Here is a 27862-nt window from a genome sequence, read left to right on the forward strand (position 1 = left end):
TGTGCAGTGCTAGAACAGGAAATGAATGCAGGCAAGCTGAAACCAGCACACACGCAAAGAGCGCACTCTAACACACACACACACACACACACATTCTCTCACAGACTGGCCAACGCTCCTCCAACCAGAGCTGGAACCTTTGAGCTCCAGGTGGGAAGACAGAAAGCGGAGGAGGGGAGTGGGAGCTGGCCAGGGGAAGAAGGAGAGGGCAAGCACAAATCAAAGAGAACAGAGGGAAAGAGAACAGAGCAACCTGTTACTGAGATCTGGGACAGTACTGAAGAAACTGTGGGAGAGAGGAAAACTGGCTATAGGATGTTTCTTCTGCCCTCCTGCTCCAGGTAACTTTTCTGAAACAAATCTTGTAAAAGACAACTTGTTTATCTGGGGACTGTTGTATGTTATCAAAGACTTTTTTCGCTGAACTGTACAGATGTTTTTAACTGTTTTTGTAAGCGCTATGTTTTTGTTTTGAGCAATGGCAGAGGGTGGACAGATGGCAGCCCACAAAAAATGTTGTTCCCGTGTCCTGTATGTATGTGGTAACATATTTACCAAACCAAGGGTGCCTTGAATGTAGGAAAACAAACCAATGTTTAACATTAGAAAGGGTGTGTGTCTGCTGTTTTTACTCGTCTTGGGCCAAACACATGCTAAAGTTAAAGGGGGAAAGTTCACCACATCTCCTGTGAATCTGTCACATGCTGATCTCTGATAGTGAATCAGCAGTCTTGAGTCAATAAAACCTCAACTTTTAGGCAACATTTTACAAATCTTCCTAGCGACGAATCGTAACCGTCGATTTTATGACAGCCATACAGCGAGCCATAGTCCAGGCTGCCCGGGAGATTCCACTGCTTTGATTGTTATGTGTCATGTGTGTCCTGTTGAGTATATTTCTGGGTGTGTGTACAGGAACATATAGGGTATGTGTGCCAGAAGCACTGGCACACGACATTCCAGCCTGGTTTGGTGGGTGTGGAGGGATAGATGGGAATGCCACAAGATCGGTCACACACATACAGGGCGCATTCCAGCAGGTCCACCCTCTTTCCTACTTTGACACTTTTCTGTTTGCAAACACACACACACACACACACCTCATTCAGGTGCTTGTGTATTTAAGAAAGGACTCTATTGGTACATTTTGATTTTGTGACTAGATAGGAGTTACATTAACCGCAATGACAGCTTTTCGGCTGAATCCAGTAAAGGTCTGTGGGTAGATGCCATTGTTCAGCCTTAAACTTAGCAAGGCTGGATGAAAGGTTAAGAAAATGAAAGAATAGAGAGTAGTGCTATATTTGGAACTAGGTTTAGTATTGAGGCTGGGTAGTGTAGAGAACCACAGTTCAGAGGTGACCCACATTGCAGGGTGAAGCTAAGCGGTTCTGCCTGACTCTTTTCCATCCTGGACATCCTGCCAGGAACCAGAGACACTGAGCAAGGTCAAAGGGAGCTCAACCAGAGGAAAAAAAGAGGTTTCCGTATTTAAACACAGGCTGAATGGGATCGGCCTCCTCCAATTGTTCTCCCATTTCACCAGTCATTTTGAGTTGGAGGGTGTTCCTCACCAGCAGACACCAAGCCAGCTAAACAGAGGATGTTCCTTTAGGGTTAGACATTTGTTCTTTACGTCAGAAAGCTCTCCGTAAAACAATCTGCTACAACATGCGTAATCTTTCTTTCTGTAGATAATAGCATGCAATATTCAAGCATGATAAGCAAAGTTAAAAAAAGACATGTTTAGTGTCCACTGAAGCGAAAATGGCAAGAAAAATCTGCAAAATCTGTCCCGAAAACTTTTAACATTCAGGTACCATTTTGAGACCCAACTATTTTTGCTGGATGGGAAAGGCCCTCTTCAGACTTGCACTAACATGATGAATCACTGCATTGAGTCTATTTATCATTCTTTCTCTTCTTGCCTGGAGGGAGGGCGGGGCACTCAAGTTTTCTAATGTTGTCAAACCGGTTTGTTTGCTGAAGTAAATTCTGCCTGTTTCAAGCCTATGGAACGCCACATTCTAACAAAGCCCTATTTGTTATGTCATGTTACGAGATACGTGAGCACTGTGAATTTGTGTGGCTTTATCTCTGGAGCAGAGCTAGGCGCTCCCTGCTTGGGTTACTGTTCCCTTGGTGAACCACAGGATTGCCATTCCAGTGGGTCAACTCTCCCCCCGCTGTTGTGTTACACTAGTGGTTGAGCTGTTCCCCCGTGTCTCTCTCCTCCCTCTGCTCTCTCCAGCTATGGTGGTTCTGCTGTCATCTCACGGCGCAGGCTGTCAGAAATTGGCCAAACTCTGAATAGATAATCCTCAAATCAGCCCCAGGGCCTTAAAAGGTACTGGGTGTTAATTATTCAATAGAAACACATTGCCTTGCACTGGAGGCTCATCTAATATCCAGTCCAGTGAGCAGTTTTGTTGTTAGAGTGGAGTGATGGGAGTGGCTTACAGGTTCTGTCTAACAGGAGCCATAAGGGCCAATGTTTACTGTGTGAACAATGGCATAAGGGGAAAGCTATGATCAGTCTCTTGATCTTTCTCCTTCTCATTCCGTTACCACTCTAAATCCTGTTTCTTTCATTCTTTAAATTAATATATTTAATATCTCTCACTGCGTTGACACAGATAGGATGAATCACAATACTAGACCTGCCCCCTCCTCTAGGGTACTTTTGATTGTCTGTAACCCTAACCCTCACCTGGTAATAACCTGAGGAGTGAGCAATCTGATTATCATGTAATATCAGGTTAGACCAGAAATACAGACTAAGCGCACAGAAAGTGTAGAAATGTTCTGCTCCACAGTTTGATCCACTGTCATATGGGAATTCCTCAAGGCATATTGTGTTCTTCTGGGGAACCTGGCACGACAAATCAATGAGGAGGATCCACCTGTAGAAGAACATCTGTGAAGTTTTGAAACACTGTATTTACATAAGAGCCTTGACAATGGTGATCAGCATACTATCAGTGTTTACGAATGTTGAATAAAGCAATACTACCTGCAACTAAGTAAAACATAGGACAAGCTTTTAATTACAGCATTTGGTGAAATATATAGTAAAATATCACCCCGTCCGCCTTGGGGTGGACAGTTCATGTTTTCTTGAGTGCCACACATTGTGTGTTGGCTTAGCATTGTGGTCTTAGATAAGAGCGATGCAGCATTTTAAGATCATAAAGATACAGAATAATATTCTAAAGACCCAGGGGAAATAGGGGTTTTTAATGATTATTTAACTTTTTGAGTTTATACATATTTTCCAGACTTTTTATGCATTTCTTTAATTCAATAGAGACAGTAGGTGAAGATAGAAGAGGGAGTTTTGGCCAGAATATGTGTTGCAATGTTAATGTGCCCCAGAAGCACAAGGTTAGACTGCTGGACCACTGTAGACCACAGTTTACAGGTTAGACTGCTGGACTACTGTAGACCTCAGTTTACAGGTTAGACTGCTGGACCACTGTAGACCACAGTTTACAGGTTAGACTGCTGGACTACTGTAGACCACAGTTTACAGGTTAGACTGCTGGACCACTGTAGACCACAGTTTACAGGTTAGACTGCTGGACCACTGTAGACCACAGTTTACAGGTTAGACTGCTGGACCACTGTAGACCACAGTTTACAGGTTAGACTGCTGGACCATTGTAGACCACAGTTTACAGGTTAGACTGCTGGACCACTGTAGACCACAGTTTACAGGTTAGACTGCTGGACCACTGTAGGCCACAGTTCACAGGTTAGACTGCTGGACCACTGTAGACCACAGTTCCCAGGTCAGGTTTTAACTTCATTAACTGATTTATAAAGGACAACAACCATTTTGTCTCTTGACATGCAAATTCGTTGACTCTTCTTTTGGCTCTTGGCCATAGATGACAAGTGGATTTTTCATGCTTGTTAACTTTTGGCAAACCTTTTACCAATAATTTTGGAGGCTATATGTAGGTTTGTTCAACATTGTTCAGACAGATGTTTTTTGTTTGGCATTAAGGTAGATAAGTGGGTTCCAGTGTTTCTGTCACAGTGAAACGGTTCTAATTAACAAGATAAATCTATGGAAAATATGCCTTAAATATCGATAGATTATATGTTATTAATAAAATCAAACAATATCAAATCCATGCCTATAAAGATTAATAATAAAAAACATAAACAAAAACAATGCATCATTTTAACGAATGAATGACAATACATCTAATTGTAATGAATTAATGACAATACATGTCATTTTAATTAAGTAATGACAATGTGCTATACTACTGAATGACAAAAAGATTTTATAATAATTTTCAATGGTTTTGGTTCACCTGATACTAGTTTCAGCCATTGGTGGTGAAGGCAGGGAAGTAACTTACTTTTTCCATATAAGGAAATTGCATTTCTGTTTATTTTAATTACTTAAAATACATTTAGTGATTTTTTAATTTGAAATACAATTAATGAGGATGGAATTTAACACAAATATCCACGTGTCCAAATATAAAAAAGACAACTTTCCAGTGGGTGTATTTACTTTTTCAGACTATCTTCTATCTAAGGTCAGTTTTGATCCCAAATTATTCCAGCCATTAGGGAATTTACTGTATGAGGCTCCCAACATCTCTGATAAGGAATTACTTCCATTCTGAGCAAATCCTGTTTCCTGGTGTCTCTCCCAGCCAGAACTGGTCGGTTTTATGGTTTGTTTTGGAATATTGCTGATAGGTACCCCTCATCTTCCTGCTTCTTTTTCTATGTAGGCCCCAGCCAGGCCAGCCAACAGAGAGGAAGGAACTCTATGAGTCAGTCAACCACCAAAATATCACACTTCCAACTCAAGCAATGCAGACATCCTTGAAAATAATGAATATTTAAATGATTGACTAGGAGACATGAACATGCAGAGGAGAGGCGGAATATATTATGTTTAAAGCACAGGAAAGGGTTTCAGTGCTCGTATTTCACCAATCAGAAAACAAATCTGTATCATACAAAGATGACTTTTACCATACATCAGTCAAATCACATGCAGTCCATCTTTCCTAAATGACAGGAATAAACTAAATGGAGAAGTGTGTTTTCATGTCATTTCTACATGTGAAACTGCCATGCTGAATTGATCGACTTGGCCCCAGCAGTCGAGTGGCGTCACAATATGATAGGATCAGTTTTTGTCTCTGGTACAGTGCGAGTGACCACTTGGCAGAGCAATCTAGCTTTTATGGTAAACATTACCTGTTGACAACGGGCTGTGGCCCTGCTGAGATCTACCATATTTGCTGAACAGCAAAGTGAGGGTGTGTAGAATGCTGTGTTAGTGTTTTGAGTGAACCTGGTATATTATTTAGGCCTACAGTTAAAAAGATGGACTTACATCCTATTTGATAGTGATATGACACAGTGCGTTGAAGCAAAACCGTGATTGCTATGGATGTGACATTTTGAAACTTCATATCTTAGATCGGATCAACAAAATCAAAAATGAAGAAATTAAGGTAACATCATCCATTATGAACATCATATGAAATAAACAAGCTTTTTGAAGTGACAAATTGGCAGCACTGATCTGTAGATCTATAACAGGGCAGTAACAGTATAACATTGAAGTATGTATACAAAAAATGACAAAAAGTATATATACTAAAAATGACAAAAAACAACTCAGTATTTTGTGTGACCTCGAATTAAAAACTGAAGCAAGTCACTCTGCAAGGAATCCTTGCAGAATTGTCCAAAATCTTATTTTGACTGCTTTTGTTCTTTTATTTGTGATCCCACATCCCACGCTAAGGTTTGAGATCAGTAAGGGTTGAAGTCAGGCTCTGAGGGGGGTTGAAGTCAGCCCCTGAGGGGGGTTGAAGTCAGGCTCTGAGGGGGGTTGAAGTCAGGCTCTGAGGGGGGTTGAAGTCAGCCCCTGAGGGGGGTTGAAGTCAGGCCCTGAGGGGGGTTGAAGTCAGGCCCTGAGGGGGGTTGAAGTCAGGCTCTGAGGGGGGTTGAAGTCAGCCCCTGAGGGGGGTTGAAGTCAGGCTCTGAGGGGGGTTGAAGTCAGGCCCTGAGGGGGGTTGAAGTCAGGCCCTGAGGGGGGTTGAAGTCAGGCCCTGAGGGGGGTTGAAGTCAGGCTCTGAGGGGGGTTGAAGTCAGGCTCTGAGGGGGGTTGAAGTCAGGCTCTGAGGGGGGTTGAAGTCAGGCTCTGAGGGGGGTTGAAGTCAGGCCCTGAGGGGGGTTGAAGTCAGGCCCTGAAGGGGGTTGAAGTCAGGCTCTGAGGGGGGTTGAAGTCAGGCTCTGACGGGGGCCAATCTAATACTGTGAATGTGCATCTGTAGACGTCTGCTCCCGACAAGTCTTAACCTTTGTTGTCATTATTGTTTGTGGTCATTATTGTTTGTGGTCATTATTGTTTGTGGTCATTATTGTGTTTTCTGTGACTTCTGCCCGAGGCCATCTGATAAAAAAAAAAAAGTATTTAAGTACAAAATATAATTATATATATAGTATTTATTGTGTTGTTCAAAATGCATTTATATTTGTTCAGATGGCTAAAATATGGAGGACCAAAGGGGTCAAAATTAAATAATTAAATATGTAAATAGTTAAATAATTAATTCAATAAATATATTATTTTAAGTGGCACATTAATAGGAAATCTTTTCATAAGGCTCATATTGAAAATAGTGGTATGACAATAAAAATATTATATCGTGCTTTAGTTAGCTTGAAATTCGCGTGTAGTGCAAACACAAGCAGGAGCAAAAGACAGACTCATCCAGAATTCACATTATTCCACAATACTGTCTAATGTCGTCATGTGTCCAAGGGGCATTCACGTTGGTTAATAGGAATGTCACCAATGTAGTTATACATTGCTCCCCCATTGAAATAAACCTAACTTTCTCGACACAGTTTTGAACAGGTGTTGCCAGGTAGACAACACTGTTTATATGTTTGCTCCTAGCAGATTAATCAGGCGCAACCATCGGCGTCTTTAGCCCTGGGCGTTCGAGGCTATAGCCCCGAATGTTTTATGAATAGCCCTGGATCTCAAATGGACCAAAAAATAATAATATCACCTGATCTATTCATCTGTAATTCCGATCGCGCATTATGACAATATAGACGTCGCTAGCGTGTACATCGACATTTTCCGCATGTACATTAAAAACACTCTACTTTCTGTCGCGGGGCGGGGGGGCATTGGGGGATAAGCCCCGAATGTATTGTGATCCTAGCGACGCCTCTGGGCGCAACTAACACTGCAAAATCCTGGATGAATTCCCACAAACCAGCAACTGTTTTGAAGCTAGTGTCGCTGGATGAGCCTATCAACGGCTATAGACCACCCACTTGCATTGATTGACATATCCCTTGGGATCATGAAATACGCAATGAAATACGGCATTAAATGTTGATTTTTTTTAATTAAATGTTAAAATATGCCATTAAATGATGAAATACGCCAATAAATGCAGAAATACACCAGGTAATTATGAAATAGATTGGGAAATGCAATGTATTATAATTACCAAGGTCGCTACAATATTATTTTTAAAGGGGCATTATACAAAATATGTCATATTAATGTGCCACTTAAAATTATATATTTAATAAATTAATTATTGAATAATTTATATATTTCATTATTTCATTTTGACCCCTTTGGTCCTCCATATTTTAGCCATCTGAACACATATCAATTTGCCTTAAAGTAATTCAATGGTATTGACTAAAATGCCCTATTTGAGACTTGGCTTCCTTCTACATAATGGCCACAAATAGTGCCGTTTCTGTACACTGGTAAAATGTTTTAGGATCAGGTTGACCTTTGTGTGAATTACCTTTGTGAAGTATTTGTAATCATAGTTAACCCATTTTCTCTCTCCTTCAGGAGGACTGCAGTGGAACCTTGACCAACCCAGAGGGAAAGTCGTGAGCGGGTGGCCACAGCTGAGGCTGCCAGAGCCACCACGCCACAATGACCTCCCTGGTGTGCAACATGGGGCTGGTGCTGGTAGAGTTTGAGTATGAGTACACAGGCCGTGACGGCGGCATAGTGTCCATCAAACCCAACGAACGGTACATCCTGCTGGCCAAGACCAACGACCACTGGTGGCACGTGCGCAAGAACGAGCGTGCCAGGCCCTTCTATATACCCGCTAAATATGTCAAGGAGCTCCCTGCAGAGTTCCCGTCCCCGCTGGACTTTGCGGACCCACACTGCCCCAGCGAGGTCTCTGTGCCGGTTCCAGTGCCGGTTCCAGTGCCGGTTCCAAAGCAGGCCGTTCCAGACCGGGTGGAAGATAAGGACTCGAGGGCAGGCGATGAGGTGACCATTCGCCTCCGCTCCCAGAAGAGCCACAAGACAGAACATCGCATGTCCACCTTTGGTGTCCCCTTGGAATTCCACGACCCTTCCCCAGTGGCGTACAAGCACGGCAGGGTGAACGACTCACTGCTGGGCCTTCACTCTTATGTTGCCCCTGAGGTCCCCTCAGTGTTGCCCTCGCCTCTAACCAATGATAGTGCCCAGCACAAGAAGCCGTTAAGCCTGGCTTCCAAAAACCTTTTGGTGGAAGAGCCTCTTTCCTCGAAGTCAAGAGCCCCAAGCTTTAGCCCAGCTGACCCCCTCCATCGGCCCGCCCAAGCCATTCCAGTGGATACGCCGATCATCCCTAATGCCGAAGTTACCAGCAGAGGTGGAATTCCCCACCAGGAACCTCTGGAAAAGCTGGAATCTCCTCTGGAGCTGAAGGAGGAGGTAGAGGACAAATCTACTATGGATCCGGGGGGAAATTGTCAGGAGGACTGTGAGAATATTTATGAATCCATATTGGACCTGAAACTGGATGAGTCTCCTATAATAGTGGAGACAAACTCGACTGTGAGTCCTGCTACAGTGGCTGAGCCTACCACTCCTGCTTCTCCCCCTTCGACACAGACACAGGTAAAATGAGTGTCACATTAGTTGAGGTTTAAGTAGGAAACACAAACAACTGTCTTGATTCTTGGCATAGGCTCTACAAGTCACTAGAATTGGTGTTATTCAAATATCTGGAAATGTAGTAGCTACATAGACATTTTGAATGATCAGCAAGTTGACTAGTCACAGTCCAGTCAAAAAGGATTTAAGATTACTGTGCAATAAGTCTGTGAAGACAGCTGTACACGTTCACATATCACAGAGTCTGGATAGGAGATTTGTCAACTGTGAATTAACTTAGGTTTGTAGGCCACCAAAGGTCTGGCGTGGGATTTGGAGACGCGTACTGTCACTGTCTTTTCCATTTCAGTGCAGCTTTTGCATCTATTACACACCACGTGCTACTCTTTTACCGGGAGGGACACAGGGGTGTTCCATTCCCTCAGCAAGTCTGCGAACAAGAAGACACAGTCAAACAAAGCATGTTCAGTACAGTGGCAACACATACAATATCTTCCAAGAAACAGGGTAATCTTCGCCATGTTACAATAGTATCCCACTAAGTTTAATATCTGAGAGGCCCGGCTTTAAGGAGTGGATAGTTATTATAGGATCAATGTTAGATTAGTCTGTATGGAAAACCCTGAGTCTTATGAAGACATTGTTTAAGAGGAGCTCATGTTTTCATATTGTGGGGCTCAACCCGTCGGACACGAAAAGAAACCTAGACAAAATATGTCCTTTTGTGGCACTAGCTTTCTACCATCTGTGTCAAGGAAACAAGAAAGGCAGGAAGTGTGGGGGAGGTGGGTTGAGCGGATGTCCAATGTAACTCAATTGGTAGAGCAGGGTGCTTGCAACGCTGGCGTTGTGGGTTTAATTCCCATGGGGAGGCCGTATTATTATGTATGCTGTTGCTACTGCAAGTCGCTCTGGATTGTCTGCTAAATGACTTTGATGTAAAGGAAGGGAAGGTAGTCCATTCAGCAATACAACAAAGCAGGCAGATAGAAAGTCATTGATTTTCTAAATATTAACTAGCAGCAGCAATGACATAGTAAATAGAAGAGCAGATACAATTTTATTCCTTGACTAACTCAGAGAATTTACAATGTGGGCAGAGTGTAGAAGAATCTATTCATATCTACATGGTGGATATGTTCATTCCTCTATTGCTTAACATGCCACCAGGAGGCACTGTCATCATGATTTCTGTCAAGGAAATCAAGGGGAGAGACATCTGAACTGACCAATATTTTTTTGGGATTAGCAATATTCACATATTCATTTTAAATATTCAATTTGAGTTAGAGATTAGTTTACAATCAAATATATTTGAAGCCATTTTAGCTTATCACAAACTACTCATACAGATAACTATCCTGAAACCATAAAGAGCAAGCAGTGTGGAACCGCAGTGGTTAGAGAGAACTCTCTGAACAGGCAGGAACCTAGGAAGAAACCTAGAGAGGAGCCAGGCTGAGAGGGGTGGCCAATCTTGTTTTTGCTATGACAGGTCTGGATCATAAATCTTTGTTCACACTGGCAGTTTCAAGTTATTTAAATGGGGTAATTTGGGGTACATTTGTCCTTAAAACTAAAAACATGTATGCTTTTTAATCAAACCCTTCTGCAACTTGGATGGAAATAAATGATCAGTTGAGTTGAGCTGAGTATGTCAGCATCTTCAAACATCTTGGTATTTGTTGACTGCTCACTCAAATCGCCCACCCACAGTCTAAATTTAAATCCAGAATTGGTTTCTTGTTCCACAATATGTCATCGTTGTCACCAGATGCTAAATATGCATTGTCCATAAACAAGTGCACGAGCCCACCTTCTGAATCTCCTATTCCTATCTGTACATGTCCCACTGGATTTATTTCCATTTTATGTGAAGTTTATTTGTGTATTTGTATGTATACATATTATTTATTGCATTGTATTGTGAATTTGAATTCCTTTGGCCGGGTTGTACTCACAATGAGAAGTGACTAACCTAGTTAAATAACCTTTGAATAAATAAATGAAATGTGCCCATTAGCAAGGCATTACAAAGCTGAAGTGCTTGCTATCGATCCAGTGGCACCGACCATTGTGTCAATTCGACGCCTTCTTTACCAAACACCTTAGTTTGATGTAAAATTGCGTGACTGAGGCATCCTCTGAAACAAAGTCAAAATCTATTACAGATTTCCTGAGTTATCTTAGATATATGTTGTCTATTTTTTTTTAATGGTGTCTCATGTGGGACAAACCTCAGTAAATGCAGATTTAAACCGATCTCTAAACCAGAACTTAAACTTTCTTTAATGTTCTCACATATGGTCTTATGTGTATAGTTCAGCCTTGATTCTGACTGAAGTGGTGAAGGAAGTGTGTCCCAAAATAAATAGAGCTAGAACACAATGGTGACCAACTTGAGTCACTAGTGTCAGTGACATCACCAACAATAACTGGTCAGCTGAAGAGTCAGGAGAAACCCTTAAGGTTCCATCTGCCAGGGTTAGTCATGAGGCTGCGGAAAGTGTGTTTGATACTTTGGCAACAGAGATAATGAAATAAGGCCTGAGGAAACAATGGAGGACAAAGGGAAAGAGTCAGTTTACGTGCCTGCACAGCTGAGGGAACATAAGCAGAGGATATGACTGCTTTTCTGAGCTGTAGTTTTCAAGGGAACCGTTTTTTCAGAAGTTCCTACAATATGGACATCTCATTTTCTTTCAAATTTCAAGCTTTGAAGAGTCCGAATAGACTGTCAGAATACAACTTAATGTGAATACCCCAAAATCTGGACTTCCAAATATTGTGATGTTGGAGATAATGGAGTATTATGGATTTTACATGAAGTGGAAAAGCTTTTGGCGAAGAACACCATAGCAAATGTTTGTGGGGTCATATTTGAGAATGTTAGAAAAAGTTCTAGCTGGGTACTCCGCACAAAATGCAGTTCTCTGCATTTTATTGTTATAAAAAGTTGGCAAGCAACAGTAAATGTAATGAAACAAAATCTGTTGACACTTATATAATACACTATAAACCCCAATATGAAACGCTATTGATAGGCTGGCTAGATTCGTTTGAACCACAGAGGCAGTAATTCCGGTTCAAACAAAGCGCGTTCGTTGCTTTTCGCGAATATCGGGTGGTGGTATGCTAGGTTACTTGTTTTATAGAAGGGATAATAATGTACGGGTTAAACACTTTGGACAACTTGCAGCCTCCAGTAAAAACAATAGATGCAATGCATCCGGCGGGATATCAAACACGTACAACTGTGCATTGTTTTGCAGATGGCACGCAACAAAACTTGAAACAAAGCAAAATGTTAATATTCAAATGTCAGCTCATTGGTGATTTTTTTTCTGCCTTGGTCAACGTTCTTGCCACTAGATGGCAATATGGCAAGTGATTGGATTGGTTTCATTAGAAGTGCAGGTACAGCGTTTCAGACAGTAGGCCTACTTCTGTGCAAAAACGTAAAAAATTTGAAGACAGCTACGGTCCAAGTAACGCACTGTTACTCGAGTCCGAATTTTGGAGTAGCCTGCAAGTTTGACAAACTCTGATTGCCTAGTGTTGTTAAACGGTACTACAACAGTGATTAATATGTTTGTTAGTTGACTCGGTGTTAACTTACTGGAGTTTGTGCGCGTTCGCCTACCCTACTCCCTCAGTGTTTTGGTAGATTTACCCTACTCCCTCAGTGTTTAGTTAGATTTACCCTACACCCTCAGTGTTTAGTTAGATTTACCCTACTCCCTCAGTGTTTAGTTAGATTTACCCTACTCCCTCAGTGTTTAGTTAGATTTACCCTACTCCCTCAGTGTTCAGTTAGATTTACCCTACTCCCTCAGTGTTTAGTTAGATTTACCCTACTCCCTCAGTGTTTAGTTAGATTTACCCTACTCCCTCAGTGTTTAGTTAGATTTACTCTACTCCCTCAGTGTTTAGTTAGATTTACCCTATTACCTCAGTGTTTTGGTAGTTTTTCTCTACTGCCTCAGTGTTTAGGTAGACTTACCCTACTGCCTCAGTTTTTAGGTACATTTATTTGTGTAAAACTCAGTCTCCTATCTACTATCAGTGGAGTAATGAACATTAAGAATAATAATCTTATCTTTACTTTGACTACTCAACTTTTGATAGTTCTTGTTTTAAAACTGGTTGAAACTGAATACATTTTAAGGAGAACTGATACCACACTTTAAGGAGAAGTCATCACAAGCTATACACTCACTTAAAGGATTATTAGGAACACCATACAAATACTGTGTTTGACCCCCTTTTGCCTTCAGAACTGCCTTAATTGTACGTGGCATTGATTCAACAAGGTGCTGAAAGCATTCTTTATAAATGTTGGCCCATATTGATAGGATAGCATCTTGCAGTTGATGGAGATTTGTGGGATGCACATCCAGGGCATGAAGCTCCCGTTCCACCACATCCCAAAGATGCTCTATTGGGTTGAGATCTGATGACTGTGGGGGCCATTTCAGTACAGTGAACTCATTGTCATGTTCAAGAAACCAATTTGAAATGATTCGAGCTTTGTGACATGGTGTATTATCCTGCTGGAAGTAGCCATCAGAGGATGGGTACATGGTGGTCATAAAGGGATGGACATGGTCAGAAACAATGCTCAGGTAGGCTGTGGCATTTCAACGATGCCCAATTGGCACTAAGGGGCCTAAAGTGTGCCAAGAAAACATCCCCCACACCATTACACCACCACCACCAGCCTGCACAGTGGTAACAAGGCATGATGGATCCATGTTCTCATTCTGTTTACGCCAAATTCTGACTCTACCATCTGAATGTCTCAACAGAAATCGAGACTCATCAGACCAGGCAACATTTTTCCAGTCTTCAACTGTCCAGTTTTGGTGAGCTTGTGCAAATTGTAGCCTCTTTTCCCTATTTGTGGAGATGAGTGGTACCCGGTGGGGTCTTCTGCTGTTGTAGCCCATCCGCCTAGAGGTTGTGCGTGTTGTGGCTTCACAAATGCTTTGCTGCATACCTCGGTTGTAACGAGTGGTTATTTCAGTCAAAGTTGCTCTTCCATCAGCTTGAATCAGTCGGCCCATTCTTCTCTGACCTCTAGCATCAACAAGGCATTTTCGCCCACAGGACTGCCGCATACTGGATGTTTTTCCCTTTTCACACCATTCTTTGTAAACCCTAGAAATGGTTGTGTGTGAAAATCCCAGTAACTTATTCGATTGTGAAATACTCAGACCGGCCCGTCTGGCACTAACAACCATGCCACGCTCAAAATTGCTTAAATCACCTTTCTTTCCCATTCTGACATTCAGTTTGGAGTTCAGGAGATTGTCTTGACCAGGACCACACCCCTAAATGCATTGAAGCAACTGCCATGTGATTGGTTGATTAGATAATTGCATTAATGAGAAATTGAACAGGTGTTCCTAATAATCCTTTAGGTGAGTGTATACTACAACCCTGATAAAAGATTTGATATAGTAATGCTTGACCTGAGGCAAAAAATAAAATGAACAATTGAAATGTTACAACTGATCAATCAATTAAACACCATACCTCATAATTTAATGCTTAAAAACAAGGTTATTTTTTTAAAATAAGATGTGTGCACAAGTGGGCAGCACTCAGAGCACTCATGCGCACTATCGGTTTGCTGGATTCAAACTCCTAGCCGCAATGAAGCCTGTAGTTCTACTGTGAGGCATTAACTTACACCACTGTGCTCCAAAAGTGCCATTTACCATTTCTTAGCAATCTCTACAGCTTTCATGTACTGTGGATCTATCCACCTCTGTGTGTTTGACACAAGGTCAACATTGTGTAAACCCTGAGTTTCAGCTTTTGATTTTGTAATGTTTTATCGGGTGACTTATATATGAATCTTCTACAACATCAGGACACTCTACTTGGCCAGACAATGAATATAACTTATTAATCATTTAATAACATCTGTAGTAGTGGGCACCATCATTTATATTTTGAACTTCAGTCAATGAGTTAGTCAACTTCTCTAAGCAGCAACATAAGGAATTAACCATTAGTCAATAAGAAGGACCGTATTTAAGAATTCTGTCTAGCCCCCACCCCCCCCCCCCCCACCTATAACTCACTGTTGCAATAATAGTTATAGTATAGTCATGGGATGTGAATGTGTAAGTATATTTAGTTATAATATGCATATAATACATAATTAACACCATGTATTGGACAAGATATAACAGGGAGTATGATTTGCGTCAAGCTGATCACGTGTATCCCAACCTTTTAGGAACTGAGATCAAGGTAGTGGGTACGAGTTAGTGCGTTGGCAGACACCCCTGGCTGCTGTGTATGATTTGTGTTTACAAAACAAAGGAGGAGTCCTTTCCTGTAGCGTAGGGCTGCAAGCCCCACCCCACTGGTTAATCTCAAACAACTGGAAACCCACACACACACACACACACACACACACAAACAAGTTTCCACACATACCCAGTAGGCCTCCCCAATGTAATGCCACACACACAACATTAACTATATTTTTTATAATGTGGGGAACCCAGCCATTATTTTCAAAATCCTACTTTCCCTATCCCTGAATACCTAACTTATTATCACTATTGTAACCTTCACCCCAAGCCTTACCCCTACATTAAAAAGAGTCCTCTTTTCTCATGGCAACTGGCAAAAACACACATGTGACTGCTTAAAAAAGGCACCGATCCTGAATCCCCCAATGTTCTCATGACATTATTTAGAAAAAGTAAACAGCATAATGAGTTAAGATTTTCCTGTTGGTATTTCACCATTACGTAAGCAGTTATCCACAGGTTAACTTATACAAGCTTATCATTTTTATACTGACTGTATTGTGTGCCCACGCGATCAGGCAAGGGAGGGTTAAACTTGACGAGCGTGGCGACCACTCCCTCAAGCCTCGCTGCTCGGCAGTGGCACCACCTGTGTGCTGTAGCATACCTGGCAACAACGGCTTGGGCTGTGGTACAATGAGGTAGACTCTGTGCTTTTAAAACAGAGTCTGGGTCTTTTTGAAGAATCTTTGCCTTTGGAGGGTAACCTGACAACCTTTAAACAGGTAAACATGATATTTTATGGTCAGTGACACTTAATTGTTCATTTTTAAAAGTATATTTCATTCAAACCCTTTTCATACCTGCAACTAACATATATTCACAAGTTACAGTGACATAGCAAAGACTTACGTCTGGCATTTTGGCCATAGCCTTGTGTTGTTTGAGCACACACATTCTTTTAAATCCTTACTTAGCTTGAATTATCCTCCTTCCTGCTTTTTGACAATACTTCTATATTGCTAGCATACTGGTTGACCACAGAGAAATATATTAGTAGCTGCTGTGGACGTCACTCTCTTTTTCTGTTGCTCTGCAAACTGTCTAGGTAATGATTGTGCGTGTGCATTCTGTTCTATAAAGGGCAGGTCCATGGGATGAACCAGAGACTGTTTGTGTACTTACAGGGTCCTTAACTCTGTCCTGTTTATACCTTGATGGTGTACGTTGTTGTTTTCACCTCTTCGCTGTATCAGTTGATGAGTGATAGTCCATGGTAGTAATGGAAACTCACTACCATACAGCATTCTGTCACTCTATCTGATTTCTGTGGTCAACACTGCGTAAGTGATTATGAAGAGACTGAGAAACACCACAACCAATGATGCTCTAATGCCATTCCAATCTCTCCATAGACATTTAGTCCAATGCTGTGGTTTAACAATGACACTTTGACAATGAAGCACTACGAGTACTCAGAACATGAACTGATCTGAGTTAGCACCAAGTGACATTCTGGCACGTTTTACTCAATTATAAAGTACACATTGGTTATGTACATCTGTGACTGTGTTCTTCCTGCTCATTAAAAGTCTTAATGTAATCGTGTGATAATGTCATGATGTCAGAGTGAATTGTAAAACAAGGGCAGAATGCCGGTTAGGTTTTCATGGCGATATACTGAACATTAATCATTGACAATGAGTCACATGCAAAAAGTAAATCTTTCACCATGACCTCGTTGGATACATGCCGTCACAAACACCATCTGATTTAAAAGAGGGTTATCTCCTTTGACAGGAGGCACATTCCAGAGACAGGACCATGAGTCTGAACATTTCCTCTATCCACTTTTCCTATTTATTTCAGTTGTTGGCATGACAGGCATTGCTGACTGGAATAAAATCCCTCAGCCTAGCTTTGTTTGAACCAGTCGTTTTGGTATGATGTTGATGTTTTAACCTGAATGCATAACCAGCAGCCTCCTCAACTGTGCAAAGTCAATTCTCACACCGCAATGGAGAACTTCTGCTGGCGAAAACAGAAACATGAAAGCAAGTTGCTGTTTTTAGTTTTGCTTGCATATTGACGGTGGCCAATACTCTTTATTGCTCAAGGAATGTTTATTGCTCCCCATAATGAAATCAGGAAGGGGAGTGAGTATCATCACATTTCCAATGATTTGCCAGATCGTAGCGCTACTGCAGTCAATTGAAAATGCTAACACTGCAGCGGAATAGCCCAGCGGCCCGCAGAGGTTGACGCTATTAGCCGGCACCAACCTGGTTTGGGTGGTTAGCAGTTGAATGTTTTTTCACGCTGAGCTCTAGCAACTCCTTCTGGAAACGTAGGCACCTGGGAGCTCAGTCAAGACAGCCTGACTATTTACCGGCCTGTGAAAAGTGAATATCCCAGACACCGCTGGACAAATCTGGAATTGGGTGAAAAATTGTGTTAACGAAACGCCGCAGATCGGCCCAGGAGGCACCTTCTGTTGGTCATTCAGTCTATTGATCTTCAACTCTCCCAAACTGTCATTTACACTTCCCACAAAATTGGGAGGGTAGGAAAATGAAGAGTAAAAAAAAAAAGTATTTAAAAAAACACAGATAAAGTATGTTCTAGTGTTTGACTTGTTATTCAGGTACTTACGGATATGATTTATGCAGCATACAAACAACCCAATTGTTTGTTTATGTAATACTCTCCCAGCAGTCCAGCTTCAGAGGAAATGACAGTTAAACACTGGTCTCCCTTCCTCAACCAAATCATTTCTTCTTTCTCATGTTGGGGTTTTATGTGTTTTTGTGCATGTCCATATTTGCGTGTCTGTTTTTCGGTGTGTGGTACAAAGGGGAGACCTGCTAAGATACTCTGCAGATGACAATAGAACTGTAACTAGCAGCCAAGTATTCCTTCAGAAGCCAATTATTCTAGAATGACTGTTTTCCAAGTTTCAATGTGGCCAGCACGAAGACGGTTACTTAATGATCTCTGAACTTTTAAAAGCTTCTTTGAAATGCATTCAGTGCTGAAAAAGCATCTCTTCAAGCCAGGTAGAAAAAAAGGAACTGCTACATTGTCTGAACAAGTTGTGTAATTTTATTGATAACACTTCTGCTTTTGAATCTGCTGGAATCTGCTTAAAATGAAATATCCCCAGATTGGATGTAACGTGTTTGATCATTGCGTTGCTTGAAGAGGTGCCTTTTTCAGTAATATGACCGACATGATCTTCAAGGCTTACCGTAGCTTCAGACACAAGGTGGTGACCTTTTCAGGTGTCCCACAGGTGAGTTCAATGTGGGGTGTCCCCAAAATCGTCAAACGCTTCCTTTCCTTGGCTCTTTCATGTCATACATACTAAGATGAAAGGACCTAATCGTGATTTCACTCAGCCTAATTTAGTGTCTACAAAATGTGCTTCAGTGCAGTTTCATTTAGAAATAAATGCCCACAGTACCTACTTGTGATGAACTGTATTTAGCTGCATTTTGCAATGTTGTCATGTAGACTTTCCCGGTCAGTATAACTTTACATTATCATGTGATGATCTGACTCATGTTGAAATCGCTGTGGTGGAAACGGTTGCTGGTTGAGATGTTGCCCTTTCTACTCTCCCCCTGAGATGTGTGGGAAATACTTTAACAGAACCGTATATATATATATATATACACTATAACTATGTAGTAAGGTCCACATAGATCTTTAAATGCATGGACCTTGTAAGAAGGGGTATAATGTGGTGAACTGGTTTACTAAGGTTGTCCTGTCACTGTAGCAGGGAGAATGGTATTTCACCTCATCTTAGTGCTTTGTTACCACACGGGAGTAGAGGGTGGATGGGCAGAAAGGACAGGTAACCTCTGACCTTTGTCTGGTGGACATTCTCACGGATTGTTCTCATAGGGGGGACAACTGTCAATTTCAGACAAAAGTCACATCCCTTGTTCACAGAGCACAATATTTGTGGCTTTCTGGTCATTTGGGACCGGGTGTGAAGTGTTTCTTGCCCCTCGTGTCATTCCTGATGACTGACCTGGCCTCTCCGTCTCAAGGTGGAGAATGCCAACCCCAACACTGCCATTTACGCCAATGTCACCGAGCTGAAGAGGAACACTGCGCGACCCCCTCCTGTTCTACCTCTGGGTGCCGCCTTGCTCATCAGCCCGGAGGGGTGGCAGGTGCACACTGACAAGGACAGTGGCAAGGAGTTCTTCTACCATCCGACCACAGGCCAAACCACTTGGGCCAAACCCGGCAGCCCCCTCCTCTCCACCAGCATGGAGCTTCCCAAGGAGGTACCGGCCGTCCCTGCTCCGTCCCAGACCCCGTCCCCGGCCCATTCCTCAACCTCATCCCAGGGTTCCAACTGGGAGAAGCTTATGGATGACACCTCCGGCCAGCCCTACTTCTATAACCCATATTCTGGGGCCACGTCCTGGTTAGCTCCGGAGCCAAACTCCCCCTGCTCCCCAGTATCCATGCCCCTTGTGCTGAAGCGCCCAGATGAAGGACCGGTAGGGGTCAGCTAATTCAATTTACTAACATGGTCATTGTTGGTGGCGCATGAACCAATAAGAATTCTGAAATACAGAACACTGGAAAGTATTGTTTGAAAATATTGTGCCTTGTTACATTAAAACCTGCTAAACCAGTTTTGCTAAGTCAGACAAACATTAAAAAAACATTAAAGGAGATTGGTGTGGTTAGGTCATTATCTAGTTGAGTGGTTCTGGCATGTTTATGGCATTTATCGTTTTCTGTTTTTCCCATATGCAAAATAATATTTATTAAATATATAATTTTTGTGCAAGAGTTCTTGCCATTTGTGCAAGAATTCTTGCCATTTGTGCAGAATTCCTCCCATGTTATGAACAATGTTGTTAACAGTTTACTGTCTATTCAATTTAAACTCATTCCTAAAGGCATATCTTGCGAATCTTCTGTTCCTCAGCCCCCTCTCCCAGAAGAAGACTACCCAACAGAAGACCATGAGACTCCAGACCCCATTTCCTCAGCGTTCCCCAGAGACATCCAGCCCTCGCAGCTGGGCAAAAGCACCACTATACCTCGGGCCAGCCTAGACTCCAGCACCCTGGCAGGGTGGAATTGCTCCTTGGATACAGATGGGAACACTGTGTTCACTAATGAAAGCACACAGGAGCAGGTATGGAATGGAGGTCCAGGTCATTGACAGGGTAGTGACATGAAAAACTGCAGTGTGTGTAGTCACTTGGTAAGAGTGTGTGCTTGTAACGCCAGGGTTGTGGGTCCTTAAAATGGGCCAGCGTGAAAAAGTATGAACATTTATGCAGTCAGTGCTGTAACTCGTTCTGGATAAATTAGTTAAGTTAAAGAAATATATTGTATCGTAACCTACTTTGGTTTGTGTGTGTGTGTGTGTGTGTGTGTGGTCTGGCAGTGGCTCAAGTCAGAGGATCAAAAAGGAAAGACCTACTACTACCTGAGAGATGGCACCAAATCCCAGTGGAACCTTCCAGCTGAGTTGGAGAGAAGCAATACTGTAACAGTAAGGAATGAATGAGTGACTTTTACATTTGACTCTGAGAGATTCACATTTTATTTTCTAGTTTACTCCTGTGGGTACACTCACATTAGCCACCTGGCCACCCGATTATGTCACTGGATGCATACTTATTTCTGACTTTACCGACCAGGTTTGGAAGTAACTATGCATCAGTTACTGGGATCTTACTGAATAGGGCTTTTACGCTCTTTGTTTCCATTAACCCTCTCAGCTCCCGGTTGCACCCATCCTGCCCAAGGTGGGGAATGGAGTGGACCAGGACGGGCCACCAGTTCTGAAGAACTGGAGACACACCATGGGCCCAGCTCAGTTTGGCCTCTCACAAGATGACAATGTGAGTCAACTGGGAATACAGGGTGTGAACGATGGGGTTGAACGTGCTTTCACGGGGTATAAATTGGTCTTTTGACCTCTACACTCCAAACGTTACTTGGAGGATCAAGCTTCAATTAAACTACAGGCAAACCTCTTAAAATTTCTATAAGGTACATTTTAAATGGGTGTTTCAAATAATTTATTTTAACGGTTCTTTAAAGAACAATTTGAAGAACTACTCCCTTAAAAGTGAAACCCCAAAAGGTTCTTCGAAAGTTTCCTTGGCGAACCATTACAATTTTTCCTTTTTTAAGAAATGATCCCACAGTTCCAATGTAAGCCCTTGCAACTATCCCCAGATAGCTTTCCTTTTTTCGAGTGTAGGATGATTTGGCACGACTGTATAGGAAAATAAAATAGAAATCGCAGCGTGTGCTGTTTCCCTGGTAGTCCCGAGCAAACTGGCCATTATCACAAGTCCCTGACATGAGACACCTGGGCCTCACAGCTTTATGCACAATGCTGTTGACGTGGAATGATCTCATCATCTGTGTCATCGTCAAGTCCTCAACAGGAGATGACATGGAAACACCTGCCCTGGTCTGTTTCCTCTCAGGGGGTCACAAACCGAAATGGGAAGAACTACAACAATGACAATGACTGTCTCACGTTTTGCAGGATTCCTTCAGAGGTTCAAATAGCAGGAACTTATCTGGGCTTGAACAATAATGCCCCATTGACTTTGTTGACCGACCGAACCTGAACTAATTCCCTCCTTTGCGTTTTGCAGACGTTCTTTCCAAAACACAGAAGAAATATTTCAGACGTCTCCAGTGAAGCATCAAGCTCAGGCAACTCTGCCGAAACACCACACCATGTATGTATGACTAGAATGTCCAAATATAAGGTTTTGATTCCATTGTCCATCCCTTTTCTATCCGAATTAAAAGGCAACGGATGTGAGCGGATGGGAAATTCTTATGCAACAACTTACTGTTAACCTCTTCATTTAATGTATTCCTTGAATTGGAACTGACACCCCAACCTTTTACCATGCAGCACATGCTTCTGTACAGACAAGATTCACAGACAGGCAAATGACTGGGAGCCTGAAGACAGATTATTGCATTCACTGAATACTGTATTGTTTTTTCCATGAAGTCGGATAGGTTGGGACTGCAGAGGAGGTTGTCCAATCTGAGCACACACTCACATCACCAGCACGTAGGTTCATATGGCCCACCAATGCATGGTGGATGCATTACGCAGTTTGCCAGACAGGCAGTGCATTCTGGTGGTGTGTGGGTGTTCAGATCTAACTAACATACCATGGGACAGAGGTGGATAGTGGAACTAATGGAGCTTGGGAACAGGGAACACTATTGGCTAATGTATTGGATTCTGGGTCTGTACTAGGTGCATCAATGTGGAGTTTCTCGTGGGGTGTTTTAGTGAACCTACTAACCTGAATGGGCTGTCCTCTATCGTTGCTTCATGTGCAGACAAGAAAGTGATCTGGCTAAACGAGTGTCGGCTAAACGACCGTTTCAGTCATGAACTTGGACCGCCGCTCACATCGCCCCCTAGTGGGGAAATGAGCAATTGTCTATGTTTTCGAAGTAGAAAATATTTTACCTGTTTGGCCTTTGCAAGTGGGGACTTGTTTGGAAGTGCTACCCTGATTTCAGATCCGACACAATATCGTATCGCATTGCTTTGAAATCAATGTGCGGAGTGTACTATAGTGTGTACTGTAGAGTGTTGCTGTAGTAACAGTAAAGTCAAAGTGCTGAGTGTCAATGGCAATGATCAACAAAGAGAACCTCAATGAAACATTTCCCATTTGAGGTATTAGAAGAACACATTGAAACACATACTGTCACACCCAAGCATGCATGCATACAACAAACACACACAGACACACTTTCTTAGTCTAACCACTCCCATGTTTACACCTGAGTCACATCTGAAAGCTGTAAAGTATCTGCCCCTTTTGCTCTTTGCTCTTCTCCTGTGAAGGGCACAGCTCAATCATTTGGCATGACCTGGAACTCCACAAATAGCCCTGTGTTGCTGCCACCTAGCTTAGCATATACAAATACGTAGAAATACTTAATGCCGGCCTGAGATTACAACCCCCAATTACCTAAAATATAATATTTCAGCAAGTAGGGGCTATTTCCAGTGGTGAAAATGGCTTCATTTGGGTACTAACTGCTCATTTAATTTGCCTACTAAAAGTAGTTGGGTATCTGGATTTAACAAGGTCTATAACCTGATCTGAGGTTTGTGGTTCATCACCATTAGTAGAAATATTAATTGTGGTTTATCACCATGAGTAGAAATATTCATACACGCTACTTCTGTACTATGTGATTTTTTACTTAGTTTCTTCCCAAATGTATATTAGGCACATCTACTGGAGAAGGCAGGGATCCTCAACAAAACGAAGTTGGTTGACAACGGGAAAAAAATTAGGTAAAATATGTTACCCACAAAATATTATCACATAATGATGTTCTTGATTGTTTTTCCTCTCAGATCTTTTCCTTAATGTATTCAGTTGTGAATTGAAATGTCTTTAATGTCCTTCTGACAGGAAGAATTGGAGTCAGTCATGGACAGTGCTCCATGATGGCATTCTTACGTTTCACAAAGATCCAAAGTCTGCAGCCTCTGGAAACTCTGTAAGAACATTTTTCAAATAACTGCCACTTGAGGGAATCAGTTAATTGTACTTTGAAATAATGATTTGCCTCGTCTGTCAGGCTTAGCCTGTCATAAAACCATTTGGTCTGTGACTCCTCAGAACAAAACCAGTCAGATTATTCCAGAGTACACAGTGGAGCTGCGCGGGGCAACTGTGTCCTGGGCCCCCAAGGACAAGTCCAGCAAGAAGAATGTTCTGGAGGTACGGTCAGGGTTGCAGTCCCATTCCAATCAATTCAGAAACCCAATCAAAATGTATTTAATTTGACTCCCCCCCACCCCTCCAGTTAAAGACACGTCACGGGTGTGAGTACCTGATCCAGTATGACACAGAGAACATCATTTGTGACTGGCACAAGATAATACTGGACAGCATTAGACAGCAGGTAATCACCCAGAGTTACAGTGTGTACCGCATGTAGGAGTAAATGGGGCATCAGTCTTCATCAGTACTCTTCTCTCTTAGGACCAAGATCACCGGTCGGAAGAGGAAGAGGAGGAGCCTACAGAGAAAGCGCCACTTGCTATAGACAAAGACAAGAAAACCAGCTGTAAGTATTAGTTTCCAGCAACCTGATTTTGATATTTAAATTAATATTTATTTCATACAAGCGGCTAACATCATTAATACCCCCTCCCTACGCCCATACACAAACCCTTTCTGTAGCCACCAGAAGTCAATCAGGTATCAGTGCGGAGTCATCAGACCCGGGGCGTGTCCGAACCAAACTACGCAAGTTCCTCCAGAGGAGACCCACTCTGCAGTCAGTGAAGGAGAAGGGCTACATACGAGGTATGGGTGGAATCGATAACACGGTCATACGACTTAACGGAATAATGATAATGGTTCCTTTAGAACACTCAGAGTGATAATGGGATGTTTTTGATGGTTCACTAGATAATGTGTTCGGTTGTCACCTGGACACGCTGTGCCATCGAGAGAACAGAACTGTGCCCAAGTTTGTGGAGAAGTGTATTCGAGCGGTGGAGAGGAGAGGTAGACGTCTCCTTCACGCGGACTCGTGTGCCATAATATCAACCTTTAACATAAGTAACGTAGTCTGTAACCATCTCTGATGACCTTGTACATTCCTCTTAGGACTGGACATTGATGGGATCTACAGAGTCAGTGGAAACCTAGCGGTCATTCAAAGACTGCGCCACAAAGCAGATCATGGTAAAATAAGTCTCCAAGGTTCCTCGGACATTTGCTGATGGAGCATATTGCAGGATCATCTACAACATTCTCTATACTCTCTCTCCTCTCTTTCATCCGGCTCTGTTTTTTATGTGTTCCCTCTCTCAAGAGGAGAATCTGGACCTGGAGGATGGGCAGTGGGAGGAGATCCATGTGATCACAGGGGCCCTGAAGCTCTTCTTGAGGGAGCTACCTGAACCTCTCTTCCCTTACAGTTTCTTTGACAAGTTCATCGCAGCCATCCGTAAGTCGGCTTTAAAAAACATTCTAGGTGCATCTCAATAGTCCGACTCTAATACTGTAATTAATCTCAATAATCCCACCATTGCCTAATGTGATGTGAATAAATAGACATTTGGGATGACTCTTCCTTTGGTAGAAATCCAGGACTCTTCTCAGAAGGTGTTGTATTTTCGTGATCTGGTGAGGTCCCTCCCGCTACCCAACCATGATACCATGCACCTCCTCTTCAAGCACCTCCTCAAGTGAGTGCCCGTTGTTTTGAAGACTGACAAAACAAATACAGGAATAACCAATATATTAAACACTTTCCCTTCCTATTTTCCTGGTCCCCTCCCTTCCAGGGTGATTGAGTTTGGGGACAAGAACCGCATGTCGGTCCAGAGCATGGCTATCGTCTTTGGACCCACGTTACTGAGGCCCCAGACCGAGTCAGCCAACATAACCGTTTACATGGTCTTCCAGAACCAGATTGTGGAACAAATACTCAATGAGTTTGAGACAGTGTTTGCCCCCAGCTGAGACATGGCATCCATTAAAACGGGACAGAGAAAATGGGGATTGCTTTGGCATGTCCCGGGTAATGCCGATGGTTAAATGGGTTGCCAGGTTTGGTAAAAGGATGGTGATAGGGCGCTTTTCTGTTTTCTGTCAAGGAACTGGCCTTTAACTTCGGTAGCTCCAAGCCTTCAATCCTCATTCCAAATGTATATTGTAAGCTTTCCAACCACCCATCCATTTGCTTTGGTACTTCCAATTTCAAGAACATTAATAAACGGAAGTTGAGTAAAAAGGAAATATTTTATTTTTACGGGACTTGCTTCTCAAATATTGACTATTTTCTCCTTAGATTGTTTTGTGAATTTGTCCATGAAAACAACTGGTGACCATACTGTGTTTCATAACTATGCATTAAGTGGTTGTAGGTTTAAGGCAGTACTACGTCTGGTACTGTTGGTATTAGCCTAATAGTAAGAACATGTCATTTAACTGTAAAAATGTATATTTTTTAATGTTCTGCGCCTCTTATGTGCCCAGTCCCCAGGCCTGTGGTTGGTGGTTGCATTAAAAATGTGTGTGTGTGTGTATGTATATATATATATATATATATATATATATATATATATTTCTTTATGCTTATGGGCTTCAGCCCATGCATTAATCCCACCCTGGACAGTACATATAGACATGTTTAACAGAGTATAATTGTACATTACTGCTGTTTTATAGTGTTTTATAGTGTTAACATTATTAAAGATCAAGGAAAAGAACAAAAGCTATACCAAGAGATTTGAAAACAAATGTTGTTCTCTGTACATAAGAGATTATCCTACCTTATTCATGCTATTTTAATAAAATACTGTGATTTCTATGTCAATGTTTATTACACTCTTCAAATTATTAACCACATTTTTCTAACAACAGTATTTGCAAAGTCTCTTGAGTGTCAAGTCATTACAGTTGACTGAATTATATACTTCTTGGCAACTTTTAATTAAATGTGCTTTCCAATATTTAGTGCCTGTTGAGCCTGCTTTCCATTCTATGTTTAACTTATTATATTCCTGTATTTTTAGCCTACTCCTATAATAAAATATAGATCATAGTAGGATAGAAATTATATGATTAGTAGTGTTCAAGATCCTAGAAATAGATTTGCTCTCCAAACCTATACTGTCTGTTGACAGACTTCAATCCCTTTGCAATTCTGCAATCACACAATTTATTAACCAAATGAAAAGCTTGGTGAAAGCTTAGCAAATGGAAAGCTCTTCCATTACATAATATGTAGAATATCAGTTGATTTTGCACTAGAATAATATGTCTGCAGAATTGCTAATGTATTGGAATATCTAGATGGACAGTACAGGTTTGGAGCACAAATTTAGAATAATTAATTTTAAAGGTAAGTCCAAAGGATTTTCTATCAGGATTTGTTTTTTATTGGAATATTTATATAGGATTTTACTACTCCAATTTTACAGGAACCAGGCTTATAGGATTCTTTTGGGGCTTTTTTGAAGGAACTATTCTATAAGATGTTTCTATTTGCCTTACAGGATTTTCATAAGAATTTGTTATGTTGTTGAATAATTTAAGTAATAACACACTGCTCAAAAACATAAATGGAACATGTAAACATCACAGTAACACAAAGTCTACTAAACTTCAGGGATATCCATCTGTCCAGTTAGGAATTGTGAATCAATGTCACCTGTTTTGGTGCAAATTAAATTGACAACAGGTGAACTGGAAAGGCAACAGCAAGGGAATAGACAAAAATCCTTCCTGACTGATTGTTTTCTAGTTTTGCTAGTGTCCTTGTCACTACTGGTAGCATGAGGCGGAACCTGCAGAACATTCAAGTGGTACAGGCAGTCCAGCTCCTCCCTGTTGGCACATCCATACGTTCCCCAGACCTGAATCAAACTGAGAACCTCTGGGATGTATCGGTGCATCACCTACGGAATTATGGAGTTATTTTTGTTTTAATAAGAACAAACAAAAGTATTAGTATTGCAAACAAAATAATTAATATTGAAAGCAAATCGTCAACTAAAATGTATTGAGGTCAACAATATGTATATTGCAAATACAATAGTTTGAAAGGCGAAAACAAATAATTTGTTCATTGGAAATATTTT

General features: G+C 41.8%; 1 protein-coding gene across 5 annotated transcripts; it reads left to right on the forward strand.

Annotated features, from left to right (window-relative positions):
• On the forward strand, nt 1-26595 carry arhgap27l (Rho GTPase activating protein 27, like). 5 transcript variants are annotated; one of them, XM_013135985.4, is made up of 19 exons: nt 1-341; nt 7880-8935; nt 19263-19730; nt 20162-20374; nt 20630-20737; nt 20967-21089; nt 21861-21947; nt 22232-22294; nt 23481-23548; nt 23670-23757; nt 23880-23981; nt 24067-24165; nt 24246-24330; nt 24447-24572; nt 24678-24776; nt 24879-24956; nt 25087-25221; nt 25357-25462; nt 25562-26595. In XM_013135985.4, the coding sequence occupies exons 2-19, from the start codon at nt 7967-7969 to the stop codon at nt 25737-25739; spliced, it is 3195 nt and encodes a 1064-aa protein (XP_012991439.2). In that variant the 5' UTR covers nt 1-341; nt 7880-7966; the 3' UTR covers nt 25740-26595. The 5 variants fall into 5 exon arrangements, with proteins under 5 accessions (XP_012991439.2, XP_012991441.2, XP_012991440.2 ...); XM_013135986.4 differs by having other exon boundaries at nt 2-341; nt 19263-19724; XM_013135987.4 differs by lacking the exon at nt 22232-22294.
• The last annotated feature ends 1267 nt before the right edge of the window (nt 26596-27862 follow it).

Source organism: Esox lucius, chromosome 11 (assembly GCF_011004845.1).
Source record: "Esox lucius isolate fEsoLuc1 chromosome 11, fEsoLuc1.pri, whole genome shotgun sequence".
Classification (NCBI taxonomy): Eukaryota; Metazoa; Chordata; class Actinopteri; order Esociformes; family Esocidae; genus Esox; species Esox lucius.

What these genes read in the sequence shown, in the direction of transcription:
- arhgap27l (XM_013135985.4), top strand. Translation starts at nt 7,967, where the DNA reads ATGACCTCCCTGGTGTGCAACATGGGGCTGGTGCTGGTAGAGTTTGAG. An exon ending in CTGCCGAAACACCACACCAT is followed by an intron (nt 21,948 to 22,231) that starts GTATGTATGACT and finishes TTTTCCATGAAG; the next exon opens with TCGGATAGGTTGGGACTGCA. An exon ending in CTGCAGCCTCTGGAAACTCT is followed by an intron (nt 23,758 to 23,879) that starts GTAAGAACATTT and finishes GTGACTCCTCAG; the next exon opens with AACAAAACCAGTCAGATTAT.